Here is a 25,488-nt window from a genome sequence, read left to right as displayed (position 1 = left end):
GGCAGCGGCCACTCGGAGTTGGTAGTGGCGGCGGCGGCGGCGGCGGCGGCGGCGGGTTGTGTCCCGCGAGGAGAGTGTCCTTGTAGATCTCCACTCTTCCGCGTGTCCCTCTGGTGAGCCTTTGCCCCTGGGTGAGCCTTTGTCCGCGGAAGCCTGGCCGCTCTCCCTGCGGGCAGGGACCACGAGCGACGCGGCGGAGCGCTCTCGGCCTGCAGCCGGCACCGAGGCGCCCTGGTGCCATGACTCTGCACCCGCCTCCTCGGCGACCGGCCGGCCGCCGTGGGGCTCGGCTGCGGGGGGCGCGCGTCCGGGCAGAGGCCCTGCTGGGGTCCATACTTGGATCTCACGCGCACGTCGGGGCCGGGGGCCGGGCCGGGGTCCGGGCTGGGTCGTAGTCGCGCAGGCGGGATGGAGGTGTCGCTTGGGAGGGTCAGTACTCGAAAGTTGTCGCGCCTGGAGGCTGTGTTCAGGGCCGTCCTTACCTTTCACCTGCCTGTTGTAGCAGCCTCGTAACTGGTTACCTTTTCTTCAGTCTCTCTTCAGCCGCCGTGATATTTCTAAATGCCAGCCAGCTCCTGTGGCTCTTAACCCCACAGTCTTTCAGTTGAGCCCCATTGCTTGGGAGATAAAATTCACAGTTTTTACTTGGGCCCTTGGACCCTTCAGGACTTGATCCCAGCATATTTTGCCAGTCTCGATTCCCGATGCTCCGGGATTTAGGAAAATGGACTTTGCAATCTGAAGTTTGGCATTTCCATTAATTCGCGCCGGGCCCCAATTTTGACTTTGGCGGGAATGGGAATGGGGAATCTAAGATTACCACCCCCACCTGCTCTAAGTTGGGGTTCTGAATCACTCTGGAGAAAGCGTCAGCCTCTTACCTTGGCATTCAAGGCTCTGCGTGCATCTGTATACTTAGCTCTCTAGCTTCTTCAGATTCTTTTAAATTGAGCAGTTTGTCTCTTGCCCATGGAGCTGTCCTGCCTCGGTGCCCTTAGAGCAGGCTTTCTCCTCTGCCTGGACCGCTCTTCCCTTCTCCCTTCTCCTACTTTTCCTCTTAGGCCTAATGGTTCTTAGCCTTATTTCTGCCTCTCCCATTTCTCTCTAACTTGGGTTCGTTTTTTTGTATTTGTTTCTCAAAGAATACTTTCTTGATTTTTTTCTCCCCATCCTGCTTCCTACTGTGCTCTTAGCACCTGTTTCCACATTGCCTTATAATTGTCTGTTTCTGCCTCCCTCACCTGAATGCCAGACTGTAAACTCTTCAGGAAAGGGATTGGTCTCAACCCTTTTTGGTATTCCAAAATTTGGTATGCATCTAGCATAGTGCCTGGTACACTGAAAATGTTAGATGATGGAAGGGAGTGAACAAAACAGATTTTTTTTTTTAAGTTACAAAATGCTCTTTAAATTGTAAACTTCATTTTTAATAATGATCTTATTTTATTTTTTTACAGGAATTTTACAAAGTTCAGAAAACATGGTGAGTTGATACACATGCCAGCAAGTTGTTGCCTCATAAATCCTATTGCTTGCACCCGTAGACGCGTATGAGAAAATTGGAATGGAAGGAAAAAGAGCTGGAGTGGTGTCTTCTTCCTTATCGCTTTCTTCCCGTACCCTGAGCCCTGCCTGCCAGCATCTGTTTCATAAGATGGTTTGTGGGCTTGCAGGGATGGGCTTACTTTCGGCGGTAGGAGTCAACTGTATGTTTTTCCTTTTCAGTCTCGAAGATATGACTCCCGGACCACTATATTTTCTCCGGAAGGTAAAAATGGAAATTGTTTAATCTATTTCAAATAAAAAATGTCTTTAAAGAGTTTGACCTGAAAGGAGAAAAAAAATCTACAGACTTTTTTTTTTCTTAAGTTTTATTATTTAAGTGCTTTCTACAGCCCACGTGGGGCTCGAACCCACCACCCTGAGATCAGGAGTTGCATGCTTTTCCCACTGAGCCAGCCAGGGACCCCTACAAACTTTTTTTTAATCCTTGCTAAGTTGTTTGTCCTTTTTGTGCTTGGGACTGATTATGGTCACCAGGTTGGCTTCGTGCCTCACAGAGGGGTCACAGCGGGCCTCTCGTTTGCAGCCTGCCAGGGTTGTTGCTGATTCTCTGGGACCAGTGGTGCTTCGCTACTCACTGCCTGTGTCTTGTAGGTCGCTTGTACCAAGTTGAGTATGCCATGGAGGCTATTGGACATGCAGGCACCTGCTTGGGAATTTTAGCCAACGATGGTGTTTTGCTTGCTGCAGAGAGACGCAACATCCACAAGCTTCTGGATGAAGTTTTTTTCTCTGAAAAAATTTACAAACTGAATGAGTAAGTGAGATCTTCGGGAAGGGAATGTAAAATGTCTCCCTTTCTCACTTAGGTGACGTTGCACATATTTTGGGAGGCATTCCATGTGACATAGTAAAATTGAACAGTTGTTTTTACCTCAGAATTTTTGTTTTTAATTTACCTTGTTTAAAACCTTCTTGAGGCCCAGGACGATGTGTTATTCTTTTTAAATGCAGAGCCAAGCCCTTAGTGGAGAAACCACATTGTGTAGTGATAAGAACACAGGCTTGGTAGTCACACAAATTTGGGTTAATTAGTTAATTTATTCTTCTCTTCTCTTCTCTTCTCTTCTCTTCTCTTCTCTTCTCTTCTCTTCTCTTCTCCTTTCGTTTGTTTATTTTTTGAGAGAGAGAGAGACAGACAGAGCGTGAGTGGGGAAGGGGCAGTGAGAGGAGAGGGAGGCACAGAATCCGAAGCAGGTTCCAGGCTCTGAGCTGTCAACACAGAGCCTGACATGGGGCTTGAACCCGTGAACAGTGATATCATGTCCTGAGACGAAGTTGGGCATTTAACTGACTGAGCCACCCGTGTGCCCCCATTTTTGGTTAAACTCTGTGTGACCCTACACTGATGTTTAACTTCTCTAGGTCTCAGCCCACTAGAGTGGTTATGGCAGTTGAGTGAAATAAATCTAAGTAAACTGGCAGAGTGTCTGGCTTATAGCACACCCTCAAAGCGTTGTTCAGAGTGACTGCTCAGGAGTTTTGTTGAATTATATGGACTGTTACCAAACAGCAGCCCTCCTGGAGGTCTGGGAGCAGTTTAGCCAAGCCCTGTACATTAGTGAGATTCCGGTACACTTGGGTGTGCGGGGCTTTGCAGCTGGCAGAGAGCAGACCTTCCCTTCGGTGATGGGCCAGATGATCGCTGGTGCAAGGCCTTTCTGATAACGCTCATCGAAGGAGTGTTCTCCCTCCGCGGAGTCACTGTCTGCAGGTTTGCCGGGTATGACCGAGGGTGTGGAGGCTGTAGGAGAGTCAGGGCAGACCTCAGGGAATGGAGACAGAGAAAGGAAGTGGACCCTCAGGGTGAGCATAGTCCTGGGTCTCCTAGGCAGGCTTATAAAATACCCTTCCCGCCGGTCCCCTCTCCTTCACCTCCATGAAGCCAGGCCTAGAGGAAAGCACACTGCTACCCGAGGGTGTGAACTAGCCTGTCTTCCTGTTTGGCCAAACCTTTGTTGTCTTTGTGGATGAGTCTTCTTGAGATTTACTTCAGCTTCTTAGTGTTACTCTTGCCCTGTTCATGGAGCAGTGATGGTAACTACGTGTGTAGAAAAATTTAAGGGCGTATTTATTTTTTATGTTGAATGACATCAGTTGAAAGTCTGTAAAGATGAAACGTAAGTGGCTTTTGTTGGAAAGTGTAATGGCTGTGGAGCCAGCATGGTGAATTTCTAACAGAACTTCACTTCTCAGTACTTGTGAATACCCCTCCCAGACATTTCCCTGCTCACACATCAATGTCTTTCTTTTCCTCAAGGGACATGGCTTGCAGTGTGGCAGGCATAACTTCTGATGCTAATGTTTTGACTAATGAACTGAGGCTCATTGCACAGAGGTATGGTCATAAATAGCGTAACTGATGGTACGTACATTAGTCTTGATGTTTGCAAGGAGAACTCTTATTTGCAAAGGTGGAAGACGTTAAAAAATCTATTAACTGAAAATTACAAAAAAAAAATTTTTAATGTTTCTTTATTTTTGAGAGAGAGAGACAGCACGAGTCGGGGAGGGGCAGAGAGAGAGGGAGACACAGAATCTGAGGCAGGTTCCAGGCTCTGTCAGCGCAGAATCTGATGTGGGACTCAAACCCGTGAACTGCTGAGATCATGACCTGAGCCGAAGTCGGATGCTTGACTGACTGAGCCACCCTGGCGCCCCAAAAATTAGAAAAAAATTTTTTTTAAATTTTAAATTGTTTTTCTTTTTTTTCAACGTTTTAATTTATTTTTGGGACAGAGAGAGACAGAGCATGAACGGGGGAGGGGCAGAGAGAGAGGGAGACACAGAATCGGAAACAGGCTCCAGGCTCTGAGCCATCAGCCCAGAGCCTGACGCGGGGCTTGAACTCACGGACCGCGAGATCATGACCTGGCTGAAGTCGGATGCTTGACTGAGCCACCCTGGCGCCCCAAAATTTACAAAATTTTTTTTTTTTAATTTTAATTTTTTTTTCTTTTTTTTCAACGTTTTTATTTATTTTTGGGACAGAGAGAGACAGAGCATGAACGGGGGAGGGGCAGAGAGAGAGGGAGAAACAGAATCGGAAACAGGCTCCAGGCTCTGAGCCATCAGCCCAGAGCCCGACGCGGGGCTCGAACTCACGGACCGCGAGATCGTGACCTGGCTGAAGTCGGACGCCTAACCGACTGCGCCACCCAGGCGCCCCATAAATTGCAAAATTTTTAAAGCAAGGGTATAAAATGTTACTTACCATGCTCTCCTCCCTGCTTCAAATTACATGGACTCTTAGTGTCCTTCTGGCACAGATTTCTTTTCAGAGGGTATTTTGCTTAGAGTGTATTTGTGTTTTAGGGAAAGTTGTTAATATGCCAATTTCTTTATTCTAGGTATTTGTTGCAGTATCAGGAGCCAATTCCTTGTGAGCAGTTGGTCACGGCACTTTGTGATATCAAACAAGCTTATACACAGTTTGGAGGTACTGAATTTTTTGGAAGTCGTGTTCCAGAAAGTTAAACCATTTTATGAGTAATGACCTTTTTGAGGTAGTAAAAAGAAATTGAAATAAGAAAACACTTTTCATACATCCCTGCTTTGTGAACTAATTGGCTTCCACTATGTAGATTGTTATATGTTTTGCTAATAGACCACTGAAAGGCCGTGATGCCATTTTCAAATATGGAAACAAATTGCTTTTTACGTAATAATGAAATTCAGCATCGCTCCTCTGTTCTTTATTCCCTTTCTTGGCTGTGTCCGAATCCTGGAAACAAAAGTGGAAGTTTGGACAGAGCTTATCACCAGTGTTCAGAAAACAAAGCAGTTTATGAATGCTTAACTTCCCAGAGTAGGGCCAGTGCCACTCGCTGGGCTCAGGTAGCAGCAGTGCTGATCTAGATGCTGTTTGTTGTGCTGTTAAAGGAAAACGTCCCTTCGGCGTGTCCCTGCTTTACATCGGCTGGGATAAGCACTACGGTTTTCAGCTCTACCAGAGTGACCCCAGCGGGAATTACGGAGGATGGAAAGCCACATGCATTGGAAATAATAGTGCTGTGAGTATTTTTGTGTTGCTGTAAAATCTAGCAAAAGAGCTAATAACCACCATAATTTTGAAGTAGCAGTGAACATGATCTATTTGAAAATAGTTGCCACAACCTTATGTGATATGCAAATACTTTCAATTTCTATTGGTAATGAAGTCGCAGGTAGTGCTACTACTGGGACTTACTGTCTATGTTTATAATGGAAGGAAATGCTAATTTTTTTTCTTAAGTTTATTGTTCTGAGAGAGAGGGCATGCACGGGGGAGGCGCAGATAAGGAGGGAGGGAGGGAGGGAGAATCCCAGGCAGGCTCTGTGCTGTCAGCAAGCAGCCCGATGCGGGGCTCGATCTCAAACTGTGAGACCAAGACCTGAGCCGAAATCAAGAATCAGACGCTTAACCAGCTGAGCCACCCAGGTGCCTGGAAATGCTAATTTTCAGTTAGAAGTCGTGAAAATAAGGTGTAATTTTTTCCACGTCTTAGTTCTCAGATCCTTTGAATTCTATCACAAGTCCCTTGGAGGTCCTGGGAGTCCTGGCTAAAGATCCCATTCATACAGCACCAACAGCCCTGTTCACCTGTTCCGGGTCTGCCCTCCTGCCATTGAAATTGTGTGTGTTGCTTATAACGCCCGTAATAATTCAGCCATTATTATTCTGACTAATTCATATTCCTAAAAAATGTGAGAATTTAAAGAAAATTCTTTGTTGATTCTCCATTATGTTTTATAGGCAGCTGTGTCAATGTTAAAACAAGACTACAAAGAAGGAGAAATGACTTTGAAGTCAGCACTTGCTTTAGCTATCAAAGTCCTAAATAAGACCATGGATGTGAGTAAACTCTCTGCTGAAAAAGGTAATCGATGTCCACTCCTCTGATTGGTTCGCTTTGTGAGAGAAGCAGTTGAGCGGCTCCTGTGTTAGGCCACCTTGTCACAGTTCTTTGAAACCTCAACCTTACGAATTGGGTGGCCTTATACCTGTGTCCTAAGTGAGGACACTAGGGCTTAGTGGGGTTAAGTGACTTGACCAAGGTCAAGACCACTGGGAAGTTGTGGGGCCGTAATCCCACAGTACATCCTGAGCCTGAATGTTCTCAGTGTTCATAGTTAGAGATCTGAGTTGTGCTACTTTTAGTTGATAATTGTCTTACCAGCTTCTTGATGGTGATATCTGTGTGTGCGTACATATATATGATGAACATGCATGTGATTAGGTATTCATACATATGTATCTTATGCTTTTTTTTTTTTTTTAATGTATCTTATGCTTTATCCAAGGGATGACTCTTGCAGGAGCTGTGGTATCCTCTGCTCTTTTGAATCTCCTGATCTCTCATGTGATGCCATATTTGCAATTTTAAATACTTTATGTAGCTTATATCATATAACCACAGAAGACAATATTTCTAAGTAATGTTTTTCAAAAACTATGGTGAATTAATGTATTGATTCTGTTTAGGATAATTTAGCTCCTCTTGTTACTTAGAAAATGCAATTTACTTGCAGGCTGCCCCCTTTTTGTCTAGTTCTACCAATTTCAAGGAGGTCGTACTCCATTTCCTCTGCTCTCAAAATTCCTTCTTTGGTATATCAGTTTACTTTTCTCATCTGTGGTCATGGGAACTGCTTTTCATGCCTTTGTTTTAAAAAGAGGTTTCGAAAGTCCATGAAAAATGAGTATAATCACTGGTTAGAGATTCTCTGCACCTTCAGAGGTTCCAACAGGGAGGCTATGGTTCCATCTGGTCGTCACAGCTAATAGGCCAGAGGGGGGACACTTAAGTGAAAGGGTTGATAGGAACTTCACAAGATGGGAGGTATTTTATTGCTGTCAGAGTACCCGTGAATCGTACACAGCACACGGCATGGAGAGTGGGGGCCTCGGCTCCAGGGAAGAGCTGGGACTGTTGAGTTTGTTTGCTGAGTGTGCCCGCCTGTAACACAAGTGCGTGTGCTCACTTCCAGTGGAAATCGCCACCCTAACAAGAGAGAACGGGAAGACGGTCATCAGAGTCCTCAAACAGAAAGAGGTGGAGCAGTTGATCAAAAACCATGAAGAAGAAGAAGCTAAAGCTGAGCGCGAGAAGAAAGAAAAAGAACAGAAAGAAAAGGAAAAATAGAAGGAAGGACCATGGGTTTTGTAACTCACCTGGGGCCATTTCAGTGTCCGTGCTGTCCTTTTCACCCTGCAAAAGCTCTGACTTGTTTTGGCTTGTGTGGTGGGAGACCAGGATGGCACCAGCTCGCTTGGGTCCTTGCTGTCTCTGTCCACTCAGATCTTGTATTGACGATTACTCGTCACGGACGCCCCAATCCCTCCACCCTTGTTTTGGGGAATAAAACTTGGAAAGAATGGAAATGGTGAAGGAAGATATTCTCCGTAGCCGTGATCCCTGAAGGTCCGGGGAATCACGAGTGAAATGTACTCCGGCGGCCTTTGCAGTCACTTCTAGTGAGATGTCACAACTGACGGCGTGTAAACTTCATACAAAGAGAAAGGCGGGATTGTGCCCTCAGGATTTCCTTAGTTGTCCCCCTGCTATTTGGAGACCCTGTAGCCCAACCTGAGCAAAGTTGAGCCATCCCTCTCTTGGCCTCCAATAGAGCAGGATCCGGTGATGCAAGAGTCATCTTCTCCTTGGTGTTGCCAGCCTGTGCTGTTGATGGGTAATCATCCTGGGCGTAAAATCGTGTGGGCGCACGTGCACACACATACACACATGCGTGCGCGTAGTTAACAAAGTATGAAAGGCATAATTAAAGGAAACCCTGTGTCCCTACTAAGCAGCCTCAGAAACAGTCCCCGCGAAGCCCCTGTGTGTCCCTTTCAGATCTCACCCCTGTACCCGAGATACATTATGTTCAGTTTATCCTTCCTCTCATCTATGGGGTTTGTGTTCTGGCTTTTCGCCCCTCCACTCCAGGTGGGCTTAGCTCTGTCAGTCAGAGCTGTCCTTTCACAGAGGGGTGCACACTTCTCTGGCTGGCTGGACGGCCTGTCTCCTCTCCAGGATTGTTCTGAGGAAGCACGTGAGGCCAGGCCAAGCCAGAATTGATGTTGGGCGCACAAGGAGGGAACGCTGAGGACCCTGTGATGGGCAGGCTGCCCAAAGCCACGTGGAAGGTTTGTGCAAGAGAAATGAGGCCACAGAGAAAAGTGAAACCAAAGAGAATAGTTTAGATTTGACAGAAGGGATTCTCATTGCCGAGTTTTGCTGTCATTTAGGATAAAGTTCTTTGACGGAAGTACTGTGGGGCAGTGCTATGTAAAACGTCCTTGTGCGGACCATGTCAGCATCACCTGGGAATTGACTAGAAGTGCAAATTCTGGCATCCCATCCCAGAACGACTGAGTAAAAATCTCGGAGTAGAGCCCAGCAGTCAGTGTTAACAAACTGTGTGTTCTGCGCATACTAAAGTTTGAGAATCCCTGGGAGAGCTTTTATGCCTCCTGTGCCCAGGCTGTACTCCGTATCCATGGAACCAACCTCTGGGGTGGGACCCTGGCAGTAGCAGTTCTTTAAATACCACCCTCCACTCCACTCCCACCAGGGGCTTCTGCCAGGGATGAGAACCAGCGCACCCAGCCATAGCTAACCCATCTCGCCTGTTGTCAGGCAATCAGACGTGGAATCTCAGCCGAATCCCTACCACGTGCTCTTAGGGAATAGCCATTTTGGGTGCTTTGTGCACACTAACCTCGTGTTCATGCTAAGGTGTTTTTCAACTCACCTTTGACAGTGCTTTTTTTTTTTTTTTTAATGTTTATTTTGAGAGAGAGAATGTGAGTGGAGGAGGGGCAGAGAGAGGGAGACCGAGGATCCAAAGCAGGCTCTGTGCTGTCAGCAGAGAGCCTGATGCGGGGCTTGAACCCATGAACCGTGAGACCATGACCTGAGCCGAAACAAGAGTCAACGCCTAACCGACTGAGCCCCCCAGGTGCCTCGACGTAGTGCTTTTTAAATCTAAATTTCCTTTTTTTGTTTTTGTTTTTAGAGATCATGTGCAACTGGGGGAGGGGCAGAGAGAGGGAGAGAATCCCAAGCAGGCTCCATGCTGTCGGCGCTGAGCCTGTTGGGCTCCATCCCATGAAACGTGAGAACATGAACTGAAACCGAGTCGATGCCTGAACAACTGAACCCCCCTCCCCCCCAGGCTCCCCTAGGTTTCCTTTTACTCTAATTTATACAGTTGGATGCTGTTACTCATAGTAGCTTTGTTCTGGAAGTTCATTATGAACGCTGAATCAGCAAGTGCTGAACCATGGCTCCTGGGGAGATCCCACGGAAGGTGCCTGTGAGTCTCTGGCCGCAACACTTGGCGTCAACCAATCAATATGTAACTTTGTTTTATGTCTCTCTGTTAAAGACCTCTTAATACATGTTGGTAATTCATTAATCTTGAACTCAGGGCCAACAGCTGCAACACTTAAGTGAAGCTTGTCTAGTGCATTTCCTCTGTAAGGCTTAGCAGCCTTCCTGCACTTAACACTAGCCAGCACTTCAGCACTATGCTTAGGGGCATTTCAGCACAATCACCGACAGCACAAAGATGGGAAAACTGTGGCGCAAAATAGAGCCAAAGAAAAACACTGGTTTACAGTGCCAGAGCTGAGGCGCGGAGGCAGTGTCCCCTCTTTTGATCTCAGCTGGGAACACGCACGTCAGACAATTCAGATCATTGCACGTCTGCGGTGACGTGGGTTTGGGGTCACGAGCAAATTTGCAACTGCAGACTCTAATGAGGATCCGCTGTGTGATGTAAATCGACCCTTTCAGTCCCGCTGTGCACAGACGCAGGTAGATGGTTTGCCCAGCAGGGACCCTGTGGCCACAGTCCCACGCTGCCGGTTTCAGCAGCCTTGTGACTGGTCTGCTTCCGTTTCCTTCCTGTCCTTCAGTTCCCGGGACGGCAGCCACTGTGATACCGCTTTGCTCGAGATACCGCGGTGGCCGCCCTTCCTGCTCAGGTGTCCTGTGTCCAGCCCCACTGCTGCCCTCTCCTCCACCAGTGCGCCCTCCTCACACTGTGTGCGTCCGGGTGAGCCTGGCTGTCCCCTGAGAGACCAAGCCTCGTCCGCCCCAGGGCCTCTGTTCTTGCCAGTCCCTCTGCCTTGAGGATACCCTTCCCTGGGAACGTCCGCATAGCCTGCTCCCTCCTGTTCGAACGTCCTCCTCTTGGGTCTTGGGCTACGTCAGGAGCAGCCACTCCCCCACGCACTCCTCTCTCACCCTCCTGGGTGTTCCCCACGCCCTCGTCACCGTCCGGAGCGACTGCTTACAGTCCGTCTGCGCCGCTGGAATGCAAGCTTCCGGAGCAGGGGCTTCGGCAGCTGCGTTCCGGTACCTGGAAGGGAAATGGGCACGTAACTGTTAGGCTTCAAATAAGGATTGACGAATGAGTGGTGGCCCTTGGTTCGCTGGAGTGAAATCCTAAAATGCACTCCTTTTCCATCCAGGTCAGTAGAAGTGGCGGGTTTTCTGTACTCTGACCGCCCCTCCAACACTTCCTATAGTTGTGGGCCCTGCAGAGGCTGTAGGGGACGAGAGCCCAGCCTGTTTACCACCACGTCTGGAGCAAGTCTTCAGAACTTTATCCTAAAGACGGAAAGACCTTAACGGATGCACCCTTTTGTTGAAGTAATTTCATGCTGGGGGAAAAGTAAAAGATGGGGGCAGGGCGGGGGCTGCCCTAACTGGTTTTTTCCTGCACCAAGGCTGACTAGCCTAGAATCTTTCCCACCCTCTTCTCTCCCTCTGCTCTGTGGCGTATTTTTAGCTCTGGTTTCCAGGGCCTTGCCTGGTGCATCCCGAATGTAGCCTAGCAACCATCGGGAGAACATGGGCTCTTTCTCACAGGCACGACCAATGCAGGAGAGTCTTGATAGGAATAAGTAGAAAACCAAAGAGCTAAAGGTTTAAAATCTTGATTTCATTTGGGTGAGTTACAAATTGTGTTTTTAAAAATAAATCATGTGGGGGGGAAAAATGTGTTCCTGTGTATAATTTGGCTTCCGTGTTTTTCTTAATCAGAAAATAAGCAAGACTCAAATTTCTACAGTCTGGCACTTTGAAAGCTCCATGAAAGTATTTGTCTTAGCAGTGCAAAAATATTCCACGTTCTGAAAAAAAAATCACAAAGTAGTTTCATTTCTATTCCTATTTACCATGTTCCTGGTAATTTTAGGTGATGGCAATTTGTGGCTGAGTAAGACACGTTCTCAGTTATTAATGTGCTGTTTGCAGGACAGGCAGGGCTGTAATCAAGCGCTTGCTAATGTGGACACGTGCTCGACCCCTGGTGGCTGTGAACTGCTGCGAGGGCGTGAAGGCCTGGCAGGGGACAGCTTCCCATATTTATGGAAAGCCTGTAGCTGAGCAGAGCTAGAGCAGAGCTGGTCGGGGGAAGATGATTAATGACCAGAGATGAGGTTGGAAAAATGTACACCAAAGAGACCAGAGAGCTTTGCAGATCCTGTGAGAGATTTGAGTGAATCAGGGACCCGGGTTACGCTCTAACTCGAGTCCGGGAGCTAGATTAAGTGGGAAGAGACAAGGAGGGAGACCAGCTGGGAGGCTTCAGAAATGGGAAGGATGAGGGTCTCAGTGGTAAAGGGGACAGAGGAGGAGGAGTGCCCCTGGAATGAAGGATGAGAGAGGAGGAGGAGGAGAGCATGATCCAGGCCTCCGACTCCCGAAAGTAGTTACGCCCTGAGCTAAAAAGGCACCGAGAACACGGTGACCTGTCCCTAACCTTGCTTCCATTTTTGTTGTTGCTTCGGCCTGAGACGGAGGAGGCTGGTAGAAAAGAATCCTAAACAGCGAGTGAACCCATGTCAGCTTTGCCCCCTTTCTCTTCCAGAAAATTTTTTTTTTCTTCTGAGCTCTGCCCATCTCCTTGTCCCGTTTCCTGTCCCGGCAGTTAACTTAGAAGCTCATCTGCATTACAGCACCTTCTCATTTTAGTGTTTACAGTTTTGTTTTTAATGCTGATAACCGAAGGGTTTTTTGTGTTTAGGTAGGCAAAGCTCTTAATCGTGTATATTTCTTGTTAGTATGATACACATAAAGATATTCTCCACCCCAAAAACACTAATTTAAAGGAATACATGCACCCCAATGTTTACAGTATCACTATCGACAGTAGCCAAATTACGGAAGCAGCCCAAATGTCCATCGACTGATGAATGGATAAAGAAGATACGGTTTACATGTACAACGAAATAGTCCTCGGTGATGAAAAAGAATGAAACCGTGCCATTTACAACAGCATGGATGGGGTGAAGTGAAATAAATCTGTCAGAGAAAGACAAATACCATATGATCTCACTTGTATGGGGGAATTTAAGAAACAAAACAAATGAGCAAAAAAGAAACCAAGAAACAGACTCTTCACTACAGAGAACACAATGATGGCACCAGAGGGAGGTGGGGGGACAGGTGAGATAGGTGAAGGAGATTCAGAATACACTTACCTTGGGGCGCCTGGGTGGCTCAGTTGGTTGAGCCACTGACTTCGGCTCGGGTCATGATCTCGTGGTCTGTGAGTTCGAGCCCCGCGGCAGGGTCTGTGCTGACAGCTCAGAGCCTGGAGCCTACTTCAGATTCTATGTCTCCCCCTCTCTCTTCCCCTCCCCTGCTCACACTCTGTGTCTCTCTGTCTCTCAATAATAAATAAACGTTAAAAAAAAAAAAAAAGAGTATACTTACCTTGATACACTGAGTAATTGAATCTCTATATTGCATACCTGGAACATAAAACACTGTATTTTAACTACACGAATTAAAATTCTTAAAAAAGTTTAAGTATGTACACGTTCCTCTAGTAAATTTGTGGTCTTATCACCTTTATCATAATTTGAAAAATATAATTGGTATCTTTTTAAAAGTCAGTATTTAGGGGCACCTGGGTCTGGGTGGCTCAGTTGGTTAAGCATCTGACTCTTGATTTGAGCTCGGGTCACAGTCTCGTGGTTTGTGGGATGGAGCCCCGCGTCGGGCTCTGTGCTGACAGTGTGGAACCTGCTCGGGATTTTCTGTCCCTCTCTGCCCCTCCTCCCTGGCTTGTGCTCTCTCAGAATAAATACATAATTAAATAAGTCATTATTTAAATTAATTATGCAACTTTAATTCTCTTGTTCAGACTAATTTTCTTGAGTTAATTCAGAATTAGATGAATACTTACCTTTCTTTCACATATTTATAGGGACACTAATAAATAACAGTTACCTCAGCTTTATTGAGAGGTAGCTTTTATATCCCATGCAACTCGCCCATCTGAAGTGCTCACTGCAGTGGGTTTCGTTATCTTACAGAGCCGTGCAGCCAGCACCGGTCAGTTTCAGAACACTTTTGCGAACCCAAACAAGCCCCACACCGCTTTGTGGTCACCCCAGTCCTCCAGCCCCAGGCAGCCGCTGGTCTGCTCTCTGTGTGTGCACATCGGCCTGTTGGGGACGTTTCATGCGATGCAGCTCTAGAAGCTGGTCTGCGGGCTTCTGGCATCTTCCACGTGCTGTAGCGCTGCCAGGCTCACCGATGCTGCGGCGAATGTTGGAAATCCACAGCTTACTAGATAAGGGAAATAATAGCGGGAGTCTGTGTTTATTATTGCCGAATAAATGTCCCTCGTGTGATTACACTGCATCTTGTTCATTCATCGGGTGGCGGACGTCGGGGTTGCCTCCGATTGGGGGCTACTGTGAATACTCATGTACAAGTTTTGTGTGGACTTACGCTTTCCTTTTTCTTGAGTATGTACCCAAGTGGAATTGCTGGGTCATATCTTGGTTTATTTTTAATCCGTCTTTGTACCAGATATTCACATTAGTGATTCACATTTAAAAGGAGTCTGCCTTCCCCTATTTTCACCTATAAGAGCCCCATATAAATGGAAGCTGGACTGACTCTTGAGTGAATGTATATGAATTTGTTAGTTACTGTTGAAGTAGGTCTCGCGGTTGGAGAGGACTTTTGATTCCTTTCATGTTGGCAGGAAGAATTTCTTCTCTAAGTTCCTTTATACCTAACACTAGGAAGGGCCAAGTCTTTGATTCTGTACCAAGAGCCTTATGTAATAACATTCTCTGAAAAATTCTGAATCATACAGAATGAGAGAATCCAGGGTAAATTAAATTGTCTTCTGAGTCCTGAGCAATCTAATGACTTACTTTTCTGATTACAATATGCTCGCTTTGGAAAATACACAACAGGTTGAATAGAAATCGCCTGTATGATCTTCCTTAGGGTTAGCCACTGTTAACTCTCTCACTGGTCCAGTTTAGATGCTGAGTAAGTGTACTGGTGGACTGTGGCAAATTACAGGCCGTCTCTTTAAAAATAGTCTCCAAAAAAATAGTCTCAAAGAAGAAATTAAAATATGGTTTTTTTCCTTCTCACTGGTCTTCGAAAGTATTTTGAAGTCTTAGAAAACCCTTTCTGGTCTACGGACACACCATCCTGAATGCGCCCAATCTCGTCTTATCTCGGAAAACCCTTTCTGTATACCACAGCAGAAAGTATCGTTTGTGAATTAAACAGTATGTGTCAGTTACCTTATATTTGCTAATTCTCATAATAACCTTATAAAACATTTATTATAATTACAGCACTCAGTTATTGAGGGCCCACGACATGCTTGGTGATTTAAGGGCAGTCTTTCTATTATGTAGCTGAGAAAACGAAAGCTCGGAAAAGGACAGTGACTTGTGCCCCCACACAGCTCCAGTGCCCCCAGGCTGTCCCTGCCATCCTGGCCTGGGCTTCCGTGGTGCCTCTCACATCTGTCCGCCTTCACTGGTAGAGTGACCTTCATGTGACAGAGCACAGAGCGCATGCCATGACCCTTTCACTGGTTTCCCATCAGAGAACTTCACAAATTTACAGGGATACAAATGAAGCTTAAGCTCTGGAGCCCCTCACTTGTGTGCCCCTTCCAAGGCCCCAGGGAAGGACCCTACAATGTGTTCTCATGCTGACCTGCTTATGAAGTTTGCAAAAGTGAGATCTTTTAACTGCAATTGATGAGTGCCACTGTCTATTTCCAAACTTCCCCTCCTTTTTGCAGTCTTTGCAGTGGTCAAGGCCATAATGGAATCTATGTATTCTCACTTTTGCTAATCATCCCAGTGTAGAAACGGCTCCAGGGCATTTCCTTCCAACCTCTATGCCAGCCTACTCAGCATCATGATGGGAAGATGTTGCCACATGAACAGCCTCTTCTGTGATGTCCATCATTGGAAGTGTCTGGACGGGGGGAGAGAAACAAGGCTGGACGGCTGGCGTCAGAATCTAGTGCATGGCAAACTCTTCCAGTGTTCAGATGTGCAGAACTATAGGCTGAGGATTCAGTTCTCAATGCAAAACAGAAGAAAAATTACAATATAGGTGTGTCAGTTTATCAAACCCAGTAGCTTTCTAGGCACTGCAATATTTGCCAACTTTTTAAAGATGTGTAGTTTATTGAGTCTTTTAAAATTCTAATTAAATATCCAATTTCATGCCCAAGTTTATATTTATACTATTGTATTCTTTTGCTTTAAGAGGACTCCCACCCAAACAATATGATAATTTTCAGTATGAACCTGGGTCACCACTGCTCTCCGTTGTCCCAAGAAGGAAACCCATTCTCTTCATTCTGACCCTCTCCTCACTCCCCCATCTTGATGATTCACCTCTGTCCTGCCCTCACACCAAGTTCTCTTCTACCTTAGGGCCTCGCCCAAGCTGCCCCTTTATCTGGAATGCCCCCCCGCCCAACACGCACTGGACATGACTGATGTTTTCTCTGTCTCCTAGCTGAGGCCACCTCCCCAGAACCCTCACCCCAACCCCATCACTTTCTATTTATTCCCTCAAGAATTCTTAGCAAATTCTGAAATTATTTTATTTTCTGCCTTCCTCCCCTAAGCAGTAAGTTCCCTGAAAGCAGGGACGTACCTGTCTTGTTCACTACATCATCCCCAAAACTGGGCATGTGGTTGATTCCCAAATATCTGTTGAAAAAATAGCTAGGAAGTGACAGAGCGAGAATCCAAACTCATGTTTATTTGATATCAAAGACCAAAGGCTGTGCACTTCCCAGTACGCCACCATTTTTCTGTGTTTCCTGTCTGTTATCCCAGAGCACTGGGGAGTGACTGAGAAAATCATATGTAATCAAGGATCCAAATTTCCTTTGGCATGCAGGTGGCTTCAAGTATTCTTTAGTTTTCAAAAAATTGAAAACACCTAAAATTAATCAGGCATGTTCTAGAAGAACAAGGAAAGATTGCATCTCAGGTGAGACAGCTGTGGAACTGGAAGTTACCAAATGATAACTGATTGTCGGAGACTTGGATCAGGTGGCTTAGAATTAGGTTAAAGATAATTCTCTGGGACAATCATGTCATACATTACTCTAACCTTCAGAGGGAGCTTTTTGAATTGCCGAAAGATGCTCATCTGGTCTTGCTTCTCCTCCATATACAAAAACTTGACATCAGTTGGCATTGTCTGGGAAATGAAGCTGGATGGGAAAGTCCACCCTTGCTAAATAAATATGGGTGCATAATTAGAGCAGATCCCCAAACATATTCTAGAAACTGCTCCATTTTGGTTTCCTTTTATCCTCATTTCCCTAAAAGCCTGATATGGCAGTTTGCAAATTACAAATGAAAGTGAAATCTATTTAATTTTGAATTTTTTGTGTGCTTTTGAGTTTCAGAATGTCATAATATCCCTTGATTGGAGTGGGAATAATCTGGAACAATTAAATCGGCAAGCATCAAACTAAATTCTAAGATGGCAGTTCTCCTGGTTGATGTTGTAGCCACAAATTTCTGGAGCATTTGTGGTCTATACCTGCAGTATAATTTGTCCTGTGAACTTATTTTTGATATATGTAGCAGTGTCTATAAAGATCTCTCAGTTCCTGAATAGAAAGTGAGTGACATACAGGTTGTATGTTTGGTAAGAATAGTTAAATTCTACCTTTTGCACAGAATTGAACATTTACAATTGTATCTTGCAGACATTAAAATAGGGGCATAGGGGCACCTGGGTGGCTCAGTCCAGTTGAGCGTCCGACTCTTGATTTAGGCTCGGGTCATGATCTCACAGTTCGTGGGTTTGAGCTCCGCGTCAGACTCTGCGCTGACAGTAGGAAGCCTGCTTGGGATTCTCTCTATCTCTCTCTGTCTCTCTGTCTCTCTGTCTCTCTCTCTCCCTTTACCTCTGCCCCTCCCCCACTTGCTCTCTCTCTCAAAAATAAATAAACATTAAAAAAAAATAAAGACAGGGGCGCCTGGGTGGCTTGGTCGGTTAAGCGTCCGACTTTGGCTTAGGTCATGATCTCACGGTCCGTGAGTTCGAGCCCCGCGTCGGGCTCTGTGCAGAGCCTGGAGCCTGTTTCAGATTCTGTGTCTCCCTCTCTCTCTGCTCCTCCCCTGTTCATGGTCTGTCTCTCTCTGTCTCAAAAATAAATAAACGTTAAAAAAAAATTTTTTTAATAAAAAAAATAAAGACACTGTCCTAAAAAATAAAAATAAAATAGGGCAGGGGCACCTGGGTGGCGCAGTCGGTTAAGCGTCCGACTTCAGCCAGGTCACGATCTCGCGGTCCGTGAGTTCGAGCCCCGCATCGGGCTCTGGGCTGATGGCTCAGAGCCTGGAGCCTGTTTCCGATTCTGTGTCTCCCTCTCTCTCTGCCCCTCCCCCATTCATGCTCTGTCTCTCTCTGTCCCACAAATAAATAAACGTTGAAAAAAAAATTAAAAAAAATAAAATAGGGCATAAATTTATTTATTTTATAAATTTATTTATATATAAATTTTATATATATTATAAATTTATTTTTTTATTTTATAAATTTATACTAATATGCCACCTATGAAGAAGAGGTCACTTAATGCAATAAATATTTATATATAATGGGTTGTGCTTATTTAGTATACAAATGTTGAGCTTAGGTATATTTAAGTAATTGCAAATCTGCTGAAGAAATTTATCTACAGAAATCCATATTTGCATTTTTTCACTGTAGAAATTTTTATTTTTTAGCAGCTTTATTGACATAGCATTGACATATAATAATAGTATCTATGGCACCCAACTCGATGTTTAATAAATGTATACATTGTGAAATGATCACCACGATGAAGCTAAGTAACCTATCTAGAACCTCTACATGGTTACCATTGTGTGTGTTGAGAGGATTTAATTAAGATATATCCTTTTGTATTTATGTTTAAAAATTTTTTTAAATGTTTATGTCTGAAAGAGAGAGACAGAGACAGAGTACAAGCAAGGAAGGGCAGAGAGAGAGAGGGAGACACAGAATCCCAAGCATGACCCAGGCTCTGAGCTGTCAGCACAGAGCCTGACGCAGGGCTCGAACTCACTAACCGTGAGATCATGACCTGAGCCGAAGTCAGACACTCAACTGACTGAGCCCCCCAGGCACCCCTTGTTTATGATTGTTTTAAATGAAAAATTCTTTCATGATGTGATTCATCACTCCCACATGTAAAAGTTATGACATTTAGGGGGCATGGGTAATTGTACTGCACTTTCTTTAGGTGGAAAACAGTATCTTTATTTGTAACAAGAGCTGATACTTGTCCAGGGTACCTTAATGTGTGTGTGTGTGTGTGTGTGTGTGTGTGTGTGTGCGCGCGCGCGCGCGCGCGTGCGCTATTATTAAAGTCTATTGAGACAGCTCAGTTATATATATGGTTTATATTTTTGTGATATGTGATTTTATGCACTACTATTCAGCTATTACAATCTAATAAAATATGGCCAATTACTTTTCTTTCTTAAAGCTCCATATATTAAAATATGTCTGCCCTTTTACATTTTGATTACAGCCATTGAAATAGCCCCTGAAAAGGAACTTTTATTTTTGTATCATTTCTTTTGAAGGATTGAATATTAATACCCTATCAATACTTGCTTTTTTTGCTTTAATCTGTGAAAACATTTAATTTCAGCAGGAAAATTGACAGCATCCATTTTTATCTTTAATTAACTTTTCAGTTTGGCTTTCATCTTAAAGGCTCATAGCAGAATTTATCACCAAACTGCAGTGGAAATGCTGAATGGGAGATTTAGAGAATCTGCCTGGCCTTGCATTTAGCTCAGTTGACCCCATTATAAGAAAGGAAGTCAACAACAACATCGGTGTGCAAGACGACTCATCAGGTCAGTCCACTTGCAGATGACAAGGCCTGTCTGACTCCTGGTTCCCTTCCTAGGTGCTCTTTTTTCCCTGCAAAGCACCAACAGCCCTTTGCTTAAGGGTTTTGTGAGTGCAAAAGCACGTCAGAGAATAATTGCCCCATAAAAGGTAACGGCTGCCAGCTACTGGACACTGGGCCAGTGGCTGAGCCCCTACAGTCTTCCTCTTCTGCCTCCAGGTTTTAAGGCACCGCTTAAAAGGTGGGGCCCAGAAGGAGAAATTTCATGTAGAATGGTTGTCTCTGAAGCCAGTCGCCTGGGCTTGAGTCCCTGCTCTGAGATCTTGGGCAAACTACCCAACATTCATTTATTAAACCAGTAAACATCTTGAGCATCTATGTGTGCTCCATGTACGGGGCACACACTAGTGAACACCACAGACACAGCCGCTGCCCTTTGGGAACTAATTTTCTATTGGAGGAATCGCATAGTGAAGGGTGTGTAATTACAAACTGTGCTGGGTGCTGAGGGGAAGTGTAGAGAGTAATAGGCAGAGGGAGTGGAGGACCCAACTTACATAGGCTGCTTTTGTCTCTCAAGTGGTGACAGTTCTGCTCACTCTTGGAGTAGGAATTAGGCAGAGCAGGGGAGGTGGGGGGTAGGGAGAGAAGGGTAAGCAGAGAGAGCAGTTATGGGAAGGGCCTTGAGGGGACACTGCTGGGTGGTTCCTGCAAGGGGGAGGAGCGTAGTGTGGAGCTGGTGAGGGCAGCGGGGGCTACCCGGGGACCCTGGCACGGATTTGGGCTTTGGCTTCTGTGTTGGGACGATCACTCAGGCCGCCATCTGCAGAATGTGCTAGAGAGTGCAGGGCAGCAGTCTCAGCTGGAGATCAAGCATGGACATTACCACAGTAGTAGGAAGGAGGAGTCAGGCGTGAGTCAAGGTGTAGCCAAGGTGAGCAGCACGAAAGGAAAGGGGATTAGACGTGCTGAGTGAAGCAGGGCCGTGAACCAAGGATGCTGTCCAGGTTTTCAGCTTGAGTCACTAGTTGGATGGTGATGGCACTGAGTGAGATAGGAAGACAAAGAAGAGACAATGGTTTGGGACATACTAAGTGACATGTTCGTCACATACCCAGCGGGACATGCTGGAGCTCAGCGGTGAGATCAGCACCTGTGCATCTGGTTATTGTCAGCATGTGGAAGATATCTACATGCATAAGATCACAGGGAGTGGGGTGTGCACACAAGAAAATTGGTCCCAGATGCACGAGTGTGGAGTTCCCAGCATGCAGTGAAAGAGAGGGAGCCTGCTAAGAGGACTGAGGAGAGGGCAGACAAGGGTAATACACACACTGCCCTTGTTGTCCTGCCTGAGAACGAGTGCACAAGTGTATTTAAAAAGTGCTTCAATTATTACATTTCCCTGCTGCTTGGCGAGGTTAATAGGACAATGATTAAGCTCCACTTTCTATGGCAAGGCACTGACTGGTAGTGCATATTGTAACCATGAATAAACCTAGATTCTAGTCCCAGGAGCTCATTACCTAGTAGAGGACAGAAGATTTATGGAGAAATAGAGAAGAAGATGGGAAGTAGGAAGTGTTGTCAGAGAAATAAAAGCGAAGTGTTCAGGGACTTGACGGACGTGGCTGTGGCTGGGGGACCCGGCTGTGCTTCACGGGGTGAGCCGCGTTTGAGGCGGGTCTGGAAGAAAGGGTGGGTGTGGATGTTCAGAGAAGGGGAGGAGGAGGATGGACGAAGGCAGGGAAGTGTAATACAAATCCCACACAAATCAGAGGAAGTGTGTCTGGGAGGCAGGTGCACTGTGATGTCTGTGCAGCAGTCCCTTGGGTCAAAGCTCAGAAATCTGGCAGACAGATGCCACGTCAGGGGACTTAGTGGCTGCAGTAGCTGCGGTATTAATGCCTTTTGTCAGCCACGTCTCCTAGCAGTGTGAAGATGCCTCTCATCCGAGTCAGGTGCAGCCACTGCGTCCGGCAACTGGGGGTAATTGGCATATCCTTCTAGAAAAAGCCATCCAAAAAGCATACTTTATATTCCATAATTATTTGCTTGGATTTTAAAGCGCCCAACAAATTACTCACTTTGCTTTCACAAGTAGTAGTCCTTTTCACAGATTATGTAAATAACCATTGTTCTTGTGGTTATTGATAGGATACCCCAGGGAGGTCCAGGAGTTGCAATTATGCTTGCTGTGGCTGAGCTAACAACCTTTTAATTCTGGTTTTTCCACTGACAGGTATTGTGACCTTCAGCAATTATCCAACCACTCTGTTTCAAGTCCCCCAGCTGTAAAAGTAGAATAACACTTGACTTTCTCAAACACTGTTAGGATGAATTGCATAAGTGTCTGTATGCCCCATATATTGTTCATAGCAAAAGAGAAAGTTGCAGTGAGGGGACGATGACTTCTTTCCTATGCAGGAGTGTAATTAATGACTAACCTGCTTATCATCTTATGGATCCCTTTTCTGTGGCCCCTTTGGCTTAGGCAGAGTTGCTTCATTGGATATGGTTTCCATGTTCCTGGTTGTACTTAGACATAGGAAAAAAGTCCTACCTAAATTTTATCATTTGTATTCTTTACAACCAGGTTTTTAAACAGATTTACTGAGTCTGGAGCTTGGTGTCAAATTCCTGCTCACAAGGAGTGTTAGAGGTGTCAGCTCCATAAAGCTTTCTGTGAAGAATCAGTGAAACGCTCTGCCACGGAAGTTTAAAGTTAATTTGCCTGAATCTCTTCAGCCAAATGAAGCTTTCGAATCAATTACAACAGAGAGGATGAAACGTTGGGTCTGCAGAGATTAGAGACAGTCCTCCAGCCGTCAGCCCCAATCACCTTCCAAGTGGCTTCGTGTTTGGTGGATGGAGCCACCAATCTTTATAGACCTTCACTGCTGGCCACACTGCGGGGGCTGGGGGGCGGGCAATGGTTACAGATGTTCACTGCTGGCCACACGGGTGGGGAGCACTGGTTACAGACGTTCACTGCTGGCCACGCGGGGGTGGGGGTGGTGGGCACACGGTCTGTGCTGAGGAGCTGCATTTCTTTTGGGACGTCTGAAGGAGGGTCTGGGCTGGGCCCTCTGGATCCCCAGCCTCGCTTCAGAGACGAGGGAGCGGGCAGGGGGAGAGCCCCCCCCGCCCCCCCCCCCTTCCGCCTCGAGCTTCAGGCAAAGAGCTCTGTTCTGGGCCAGAAACTTCCTCCAGTCCGCTGGGCGCAGTCTGTTCGTCTGCTTTCCCCGGGTGGTGAGCACAACGCAGACGTTAGTTGATGGTGGTGAACACAGGGAGGCGGGGGCCTGCCCGGGTCGCCGGAGGCCAGACGTCTCACCGGCCGGCCGACCAGCTAGCTGCACGGTCCTCTCGTCTTCTGTTTCCTGGGCCTGAACACAGGACACTCTCAGCGGGCTTTCGGGCCCGGGGGCGGAGCCGGCCAGGGGCGGGGCCAGGGGCGGAAAAGGCGGGGCTCCAGCTCGAAGCTCAGGGAGGCCAAAGGCGGGACCGGGAGGAGGGAGGCGGGACTCCGAGCAGACGGGGCGGGGCCAGGGCCAGGGGGCGGGGCCAGGCGCGCGAGCCTCCTCACGCGCCCGGAGCCCGCCGGAATCTTCGCGGCTGAGGTGGCCTCGCCGGCCGGGGTCTGAGGAGCCGAGCGGCCCCTCCTCGGCGGCGTCCGCTCTCCCTCGGCTCCCGCCCGCCTCCCGGCTCCGACCCTCCGGAGCCCGCGTTCGTTTCCCGCGCGGCCGTCGTGAGGCGTGTGCCCGCGTTCCCGCGTGGGTCCCGGCGATGTCGGCGTGGGGCTCATCGCCCGCGGTCCTGGGTCTCGCGTCCCGCCCGCTCCGCCTCCTCCTCCTGTTTCAGCTGGTCGCGGGGCGCTGGGGCCCGGCCGGCGCGGGGGGCGGCGCGCCTGGAGGTGAGCCTGGGCGTCGGGAGGGCGGCCCTCAGAGCAGGGTCCCGGGGGCGGCCGGCGGTCGCGGGGCGGCTCGGGGCCGAAAGACGTGGTCGCAGCGCGCGGTTTTCTCCTGGGGCTTGAGTGAAGTTTCCGTTTAAATGGCCAGATGCGTCCACTTAGATGCCGAGAAGGCCACTTTGGGTTTGGTTCCCTGACCCGCATCACGGCGGACTGCGGGGTGCATAGCGTACACCTCGGCACAACTTTCTCAGGGACAGATGCCATGGTTCCCCTCGGGCTTTCGGCCGGGCTTCCCACGTTGTGACTTTGTCCACGGCAGGTCTGCGGGTTGGCCCCAGGCGTTGAGATTTGGTCTTCTTGCCCTCGCCGCCGTCCTCCTCCCGCGCTCGCCCCGGCAGCTCCCACGAGGGTGGCAGGCGTCAGTTGTGGAAGGCGGGGCGGCCGGCCCCCGCCGCCCGCACTCCCCTGTACCCCGAGGTCTTGTTAGCCCCTCAGAGCGTCGTGCGTGTTCAGACCCTTTGGACGGTAGAAACGGCAAAAGAAAATACTTAGTACGTGTTCAGATTCCAAGTGCTTTAGAACACTTCAGGGTCCTCTCAGTGTCTTCGAGAAAAATACGACCGTTGCTGCAGCGCCTGTGATGCGGTCTAAACACAGGAAAGGTAAGGATCTCCTGGGGGAGGTGAACGCCGACGTGCACATCAGTGTTTCGTTTTTAGGCGTTAGTTTCTTGGAGGAGACGTTATTTGGGTATGGAGAGGCTTTTCTTGTCTTAAGCTTTTTTTTTTTTTTTTTTTTTTTTTTTTTACCGTTTATTTATTTTTGGGACAGAGAGAGACAGAGCATGAACGGGGGAGGGGCAGAGAGAGAGGGAGACACGGAATCGGAAGCAGGCGCCAGGCTCTGAGCCATCAGCACAGAGCCCGACGCGGGGCTCGAACTCCCGGACCGCGAGATCGTGACCTGGCTGAAGTCGGACGCTCAACCGACTGCGCCACTCAGGCGCCCCTGTCTTAAGCTTTTTAAGCTGATTTCTGGTTCGAGGAAGTAATGATCTGGAAGATGAGCATTATTTGTTGCAGGACGTACTGCCTCCCTAGACTGACGAGAGAGAACGTGGAGGTGATTGAAACATTGGGAGAAACTCCTGGGCTGGGGCGCCTGCGGGGCTCAGGGCGTTAAGCGTCTGGCTCTTGGTTTCAGATCAGTCACCGGCTCCCGTTTGTAGGTTCGGCCGCGTTGGGTGCTGCGCGGACAGTGCGGAGCCTGCTTGGGATTCTCTCTCTCCCCCCACCCTCTCTCTCTCTCTCTCTGCCCCTCCCCTGCTTGCCCAGGCTGTCCCTCCAAATAAATAAATAAACATTAAAAAAAAATACAAAAATTTTGGAGCCAGACAAACCTGAGCTCAGATTATGACCGGTGTATTGTTTGTTTCAGTTGGCTTCCTTTGCAAAAAATGGGGATAATATCGCTTACCTCTGAGTCATCTTCAGAATTAAGTAATATGTGTGAAATGCCGGGTGCTGTGCCTGACAGTTCCAGAAAATGGTGCTTCCCTGCATCTTTTGGTGAAAGTGGAACTTTTCCCATGTTTTTTTTTTAAGTTTTTTTTTTTTTTTAAATAATGTTTATTTATTTTTATTTTTGAGAGACAGAGCTCGAGCAGGGGAGGGGCAGCGAGAGAGGGAGACACAGAACCCAAAGCAGGCCCCAGACTCCGAGCTGTCAGCACAGAGCCCGACGCGGGGCTGGAACCCAGGAACCACGAGATCATGACCTGAGCCGAAGTCCCACGCTTAACCGGCTGAGCCGCCCAGGCGCCCGTTACC

At 47.4% G+C, this 25,488-nt stretch overlaps 2 protein-coding genes and 1 long non-coding RNA gene across 3 annotated transcripts in view; all 3 read left to right on the top strand.

Annotated features, from left to right (window-relative positions):
* Positions 1-7,927, top strand: PSMA4 (proteasome 20S subunit alpha 4). Its single transcript, XM_011282699.4, has 9 exons — positions 1-113; positions 1,458-1,483; positions 1,726-1,768; positions 2,158-2,320; positions 3,824-3,901; positions 4,914-5,002; positions 5,446-5,576; positions 6,299-6,422; positions 7,534-7,927. Exons 2-9 carry the CDS (start codon positions 1,481-1,483, stop codon positions 7,686-7,688), a joined length of 786 nt encoding a protein of 261 aa, XP_011281001.1. The 5' UTR covers positions 1-113; positions 1,458-1,480; the 3' UTR covers positions 7,689-7,927.
* A 1,613-nt stretch (positions 7,928-9,540) lies between these two features.
* LOC109500444 lies at positions 9,541-14,208 on the top strand. Its single transcript, XR_002157968.3, has 2 exons — positions 9,541-11,026; positions 13,883-14,208. It is a non-coding gene; the product is annotated as an uncharacterized LOC109500444 (long non-coding RNA).
* Positions 14,209-23,371: 9,163 nt separating this feature from the next.
* CHRNA5 (cholinergic receptor nicotinic alpha 5 subunit) overlaps positions 23,372-25,488 on the top strand; it is a 49,526-nt gene continuing 47,409 nt past the window's right edge. The window contains exon 1 of the mRNA XM_023254772.2: positions 23,372-23,659. Coding sequence (XP_023110540.2) covers positions 23,533-23,659 — 127 coding nt within the window. The 5' untranslated portion in view covers positions 23,372-23,532. The remainder of the gene's footprint in view (positions 23,660-25,488) is intronic.

This window comes from Felis catus, chromosome B3 (genome assembly GCF_018350175.1).
Source record: "Felis catus isolate Fca126 chromosome B3, F.catus_Fca126_mat1.0, whole genome shotgun sequence".
Classification (NCBI taxonomy): domain Eukaryota; kingdom Metazoa; phylum Chordata; class Mammalia; order Carnivora; family Felidae; genus Felis; species Felis catus.
Note: the sequence above shows the minus strand (reverse complement) of the source record. Positions and strands in the feature narration are given on the sequence as shown.

What these genes read in the sequence shown, in the direction of transcription:
- PSMA4 (XM_011282699.4), top strand. An exon ending in CTGAGGCTCATTGCACAGAG is followed by an intron (nt 3,902 to 4,913) that starts GTATGGTCATAA and finishes TCTTTATTCTAG; the next exon opens with GTATTTGTTGCAGTATCAGG. An exon ending in AGCTTATACACAGTTTGGAG is followed by an intron (nt 5,003 to 5,445) that starts GTACTGAATTTT and finishes GTGCTGTTAAAG; the next exon opens with GAAAACGTCCCTTCGGCGTG.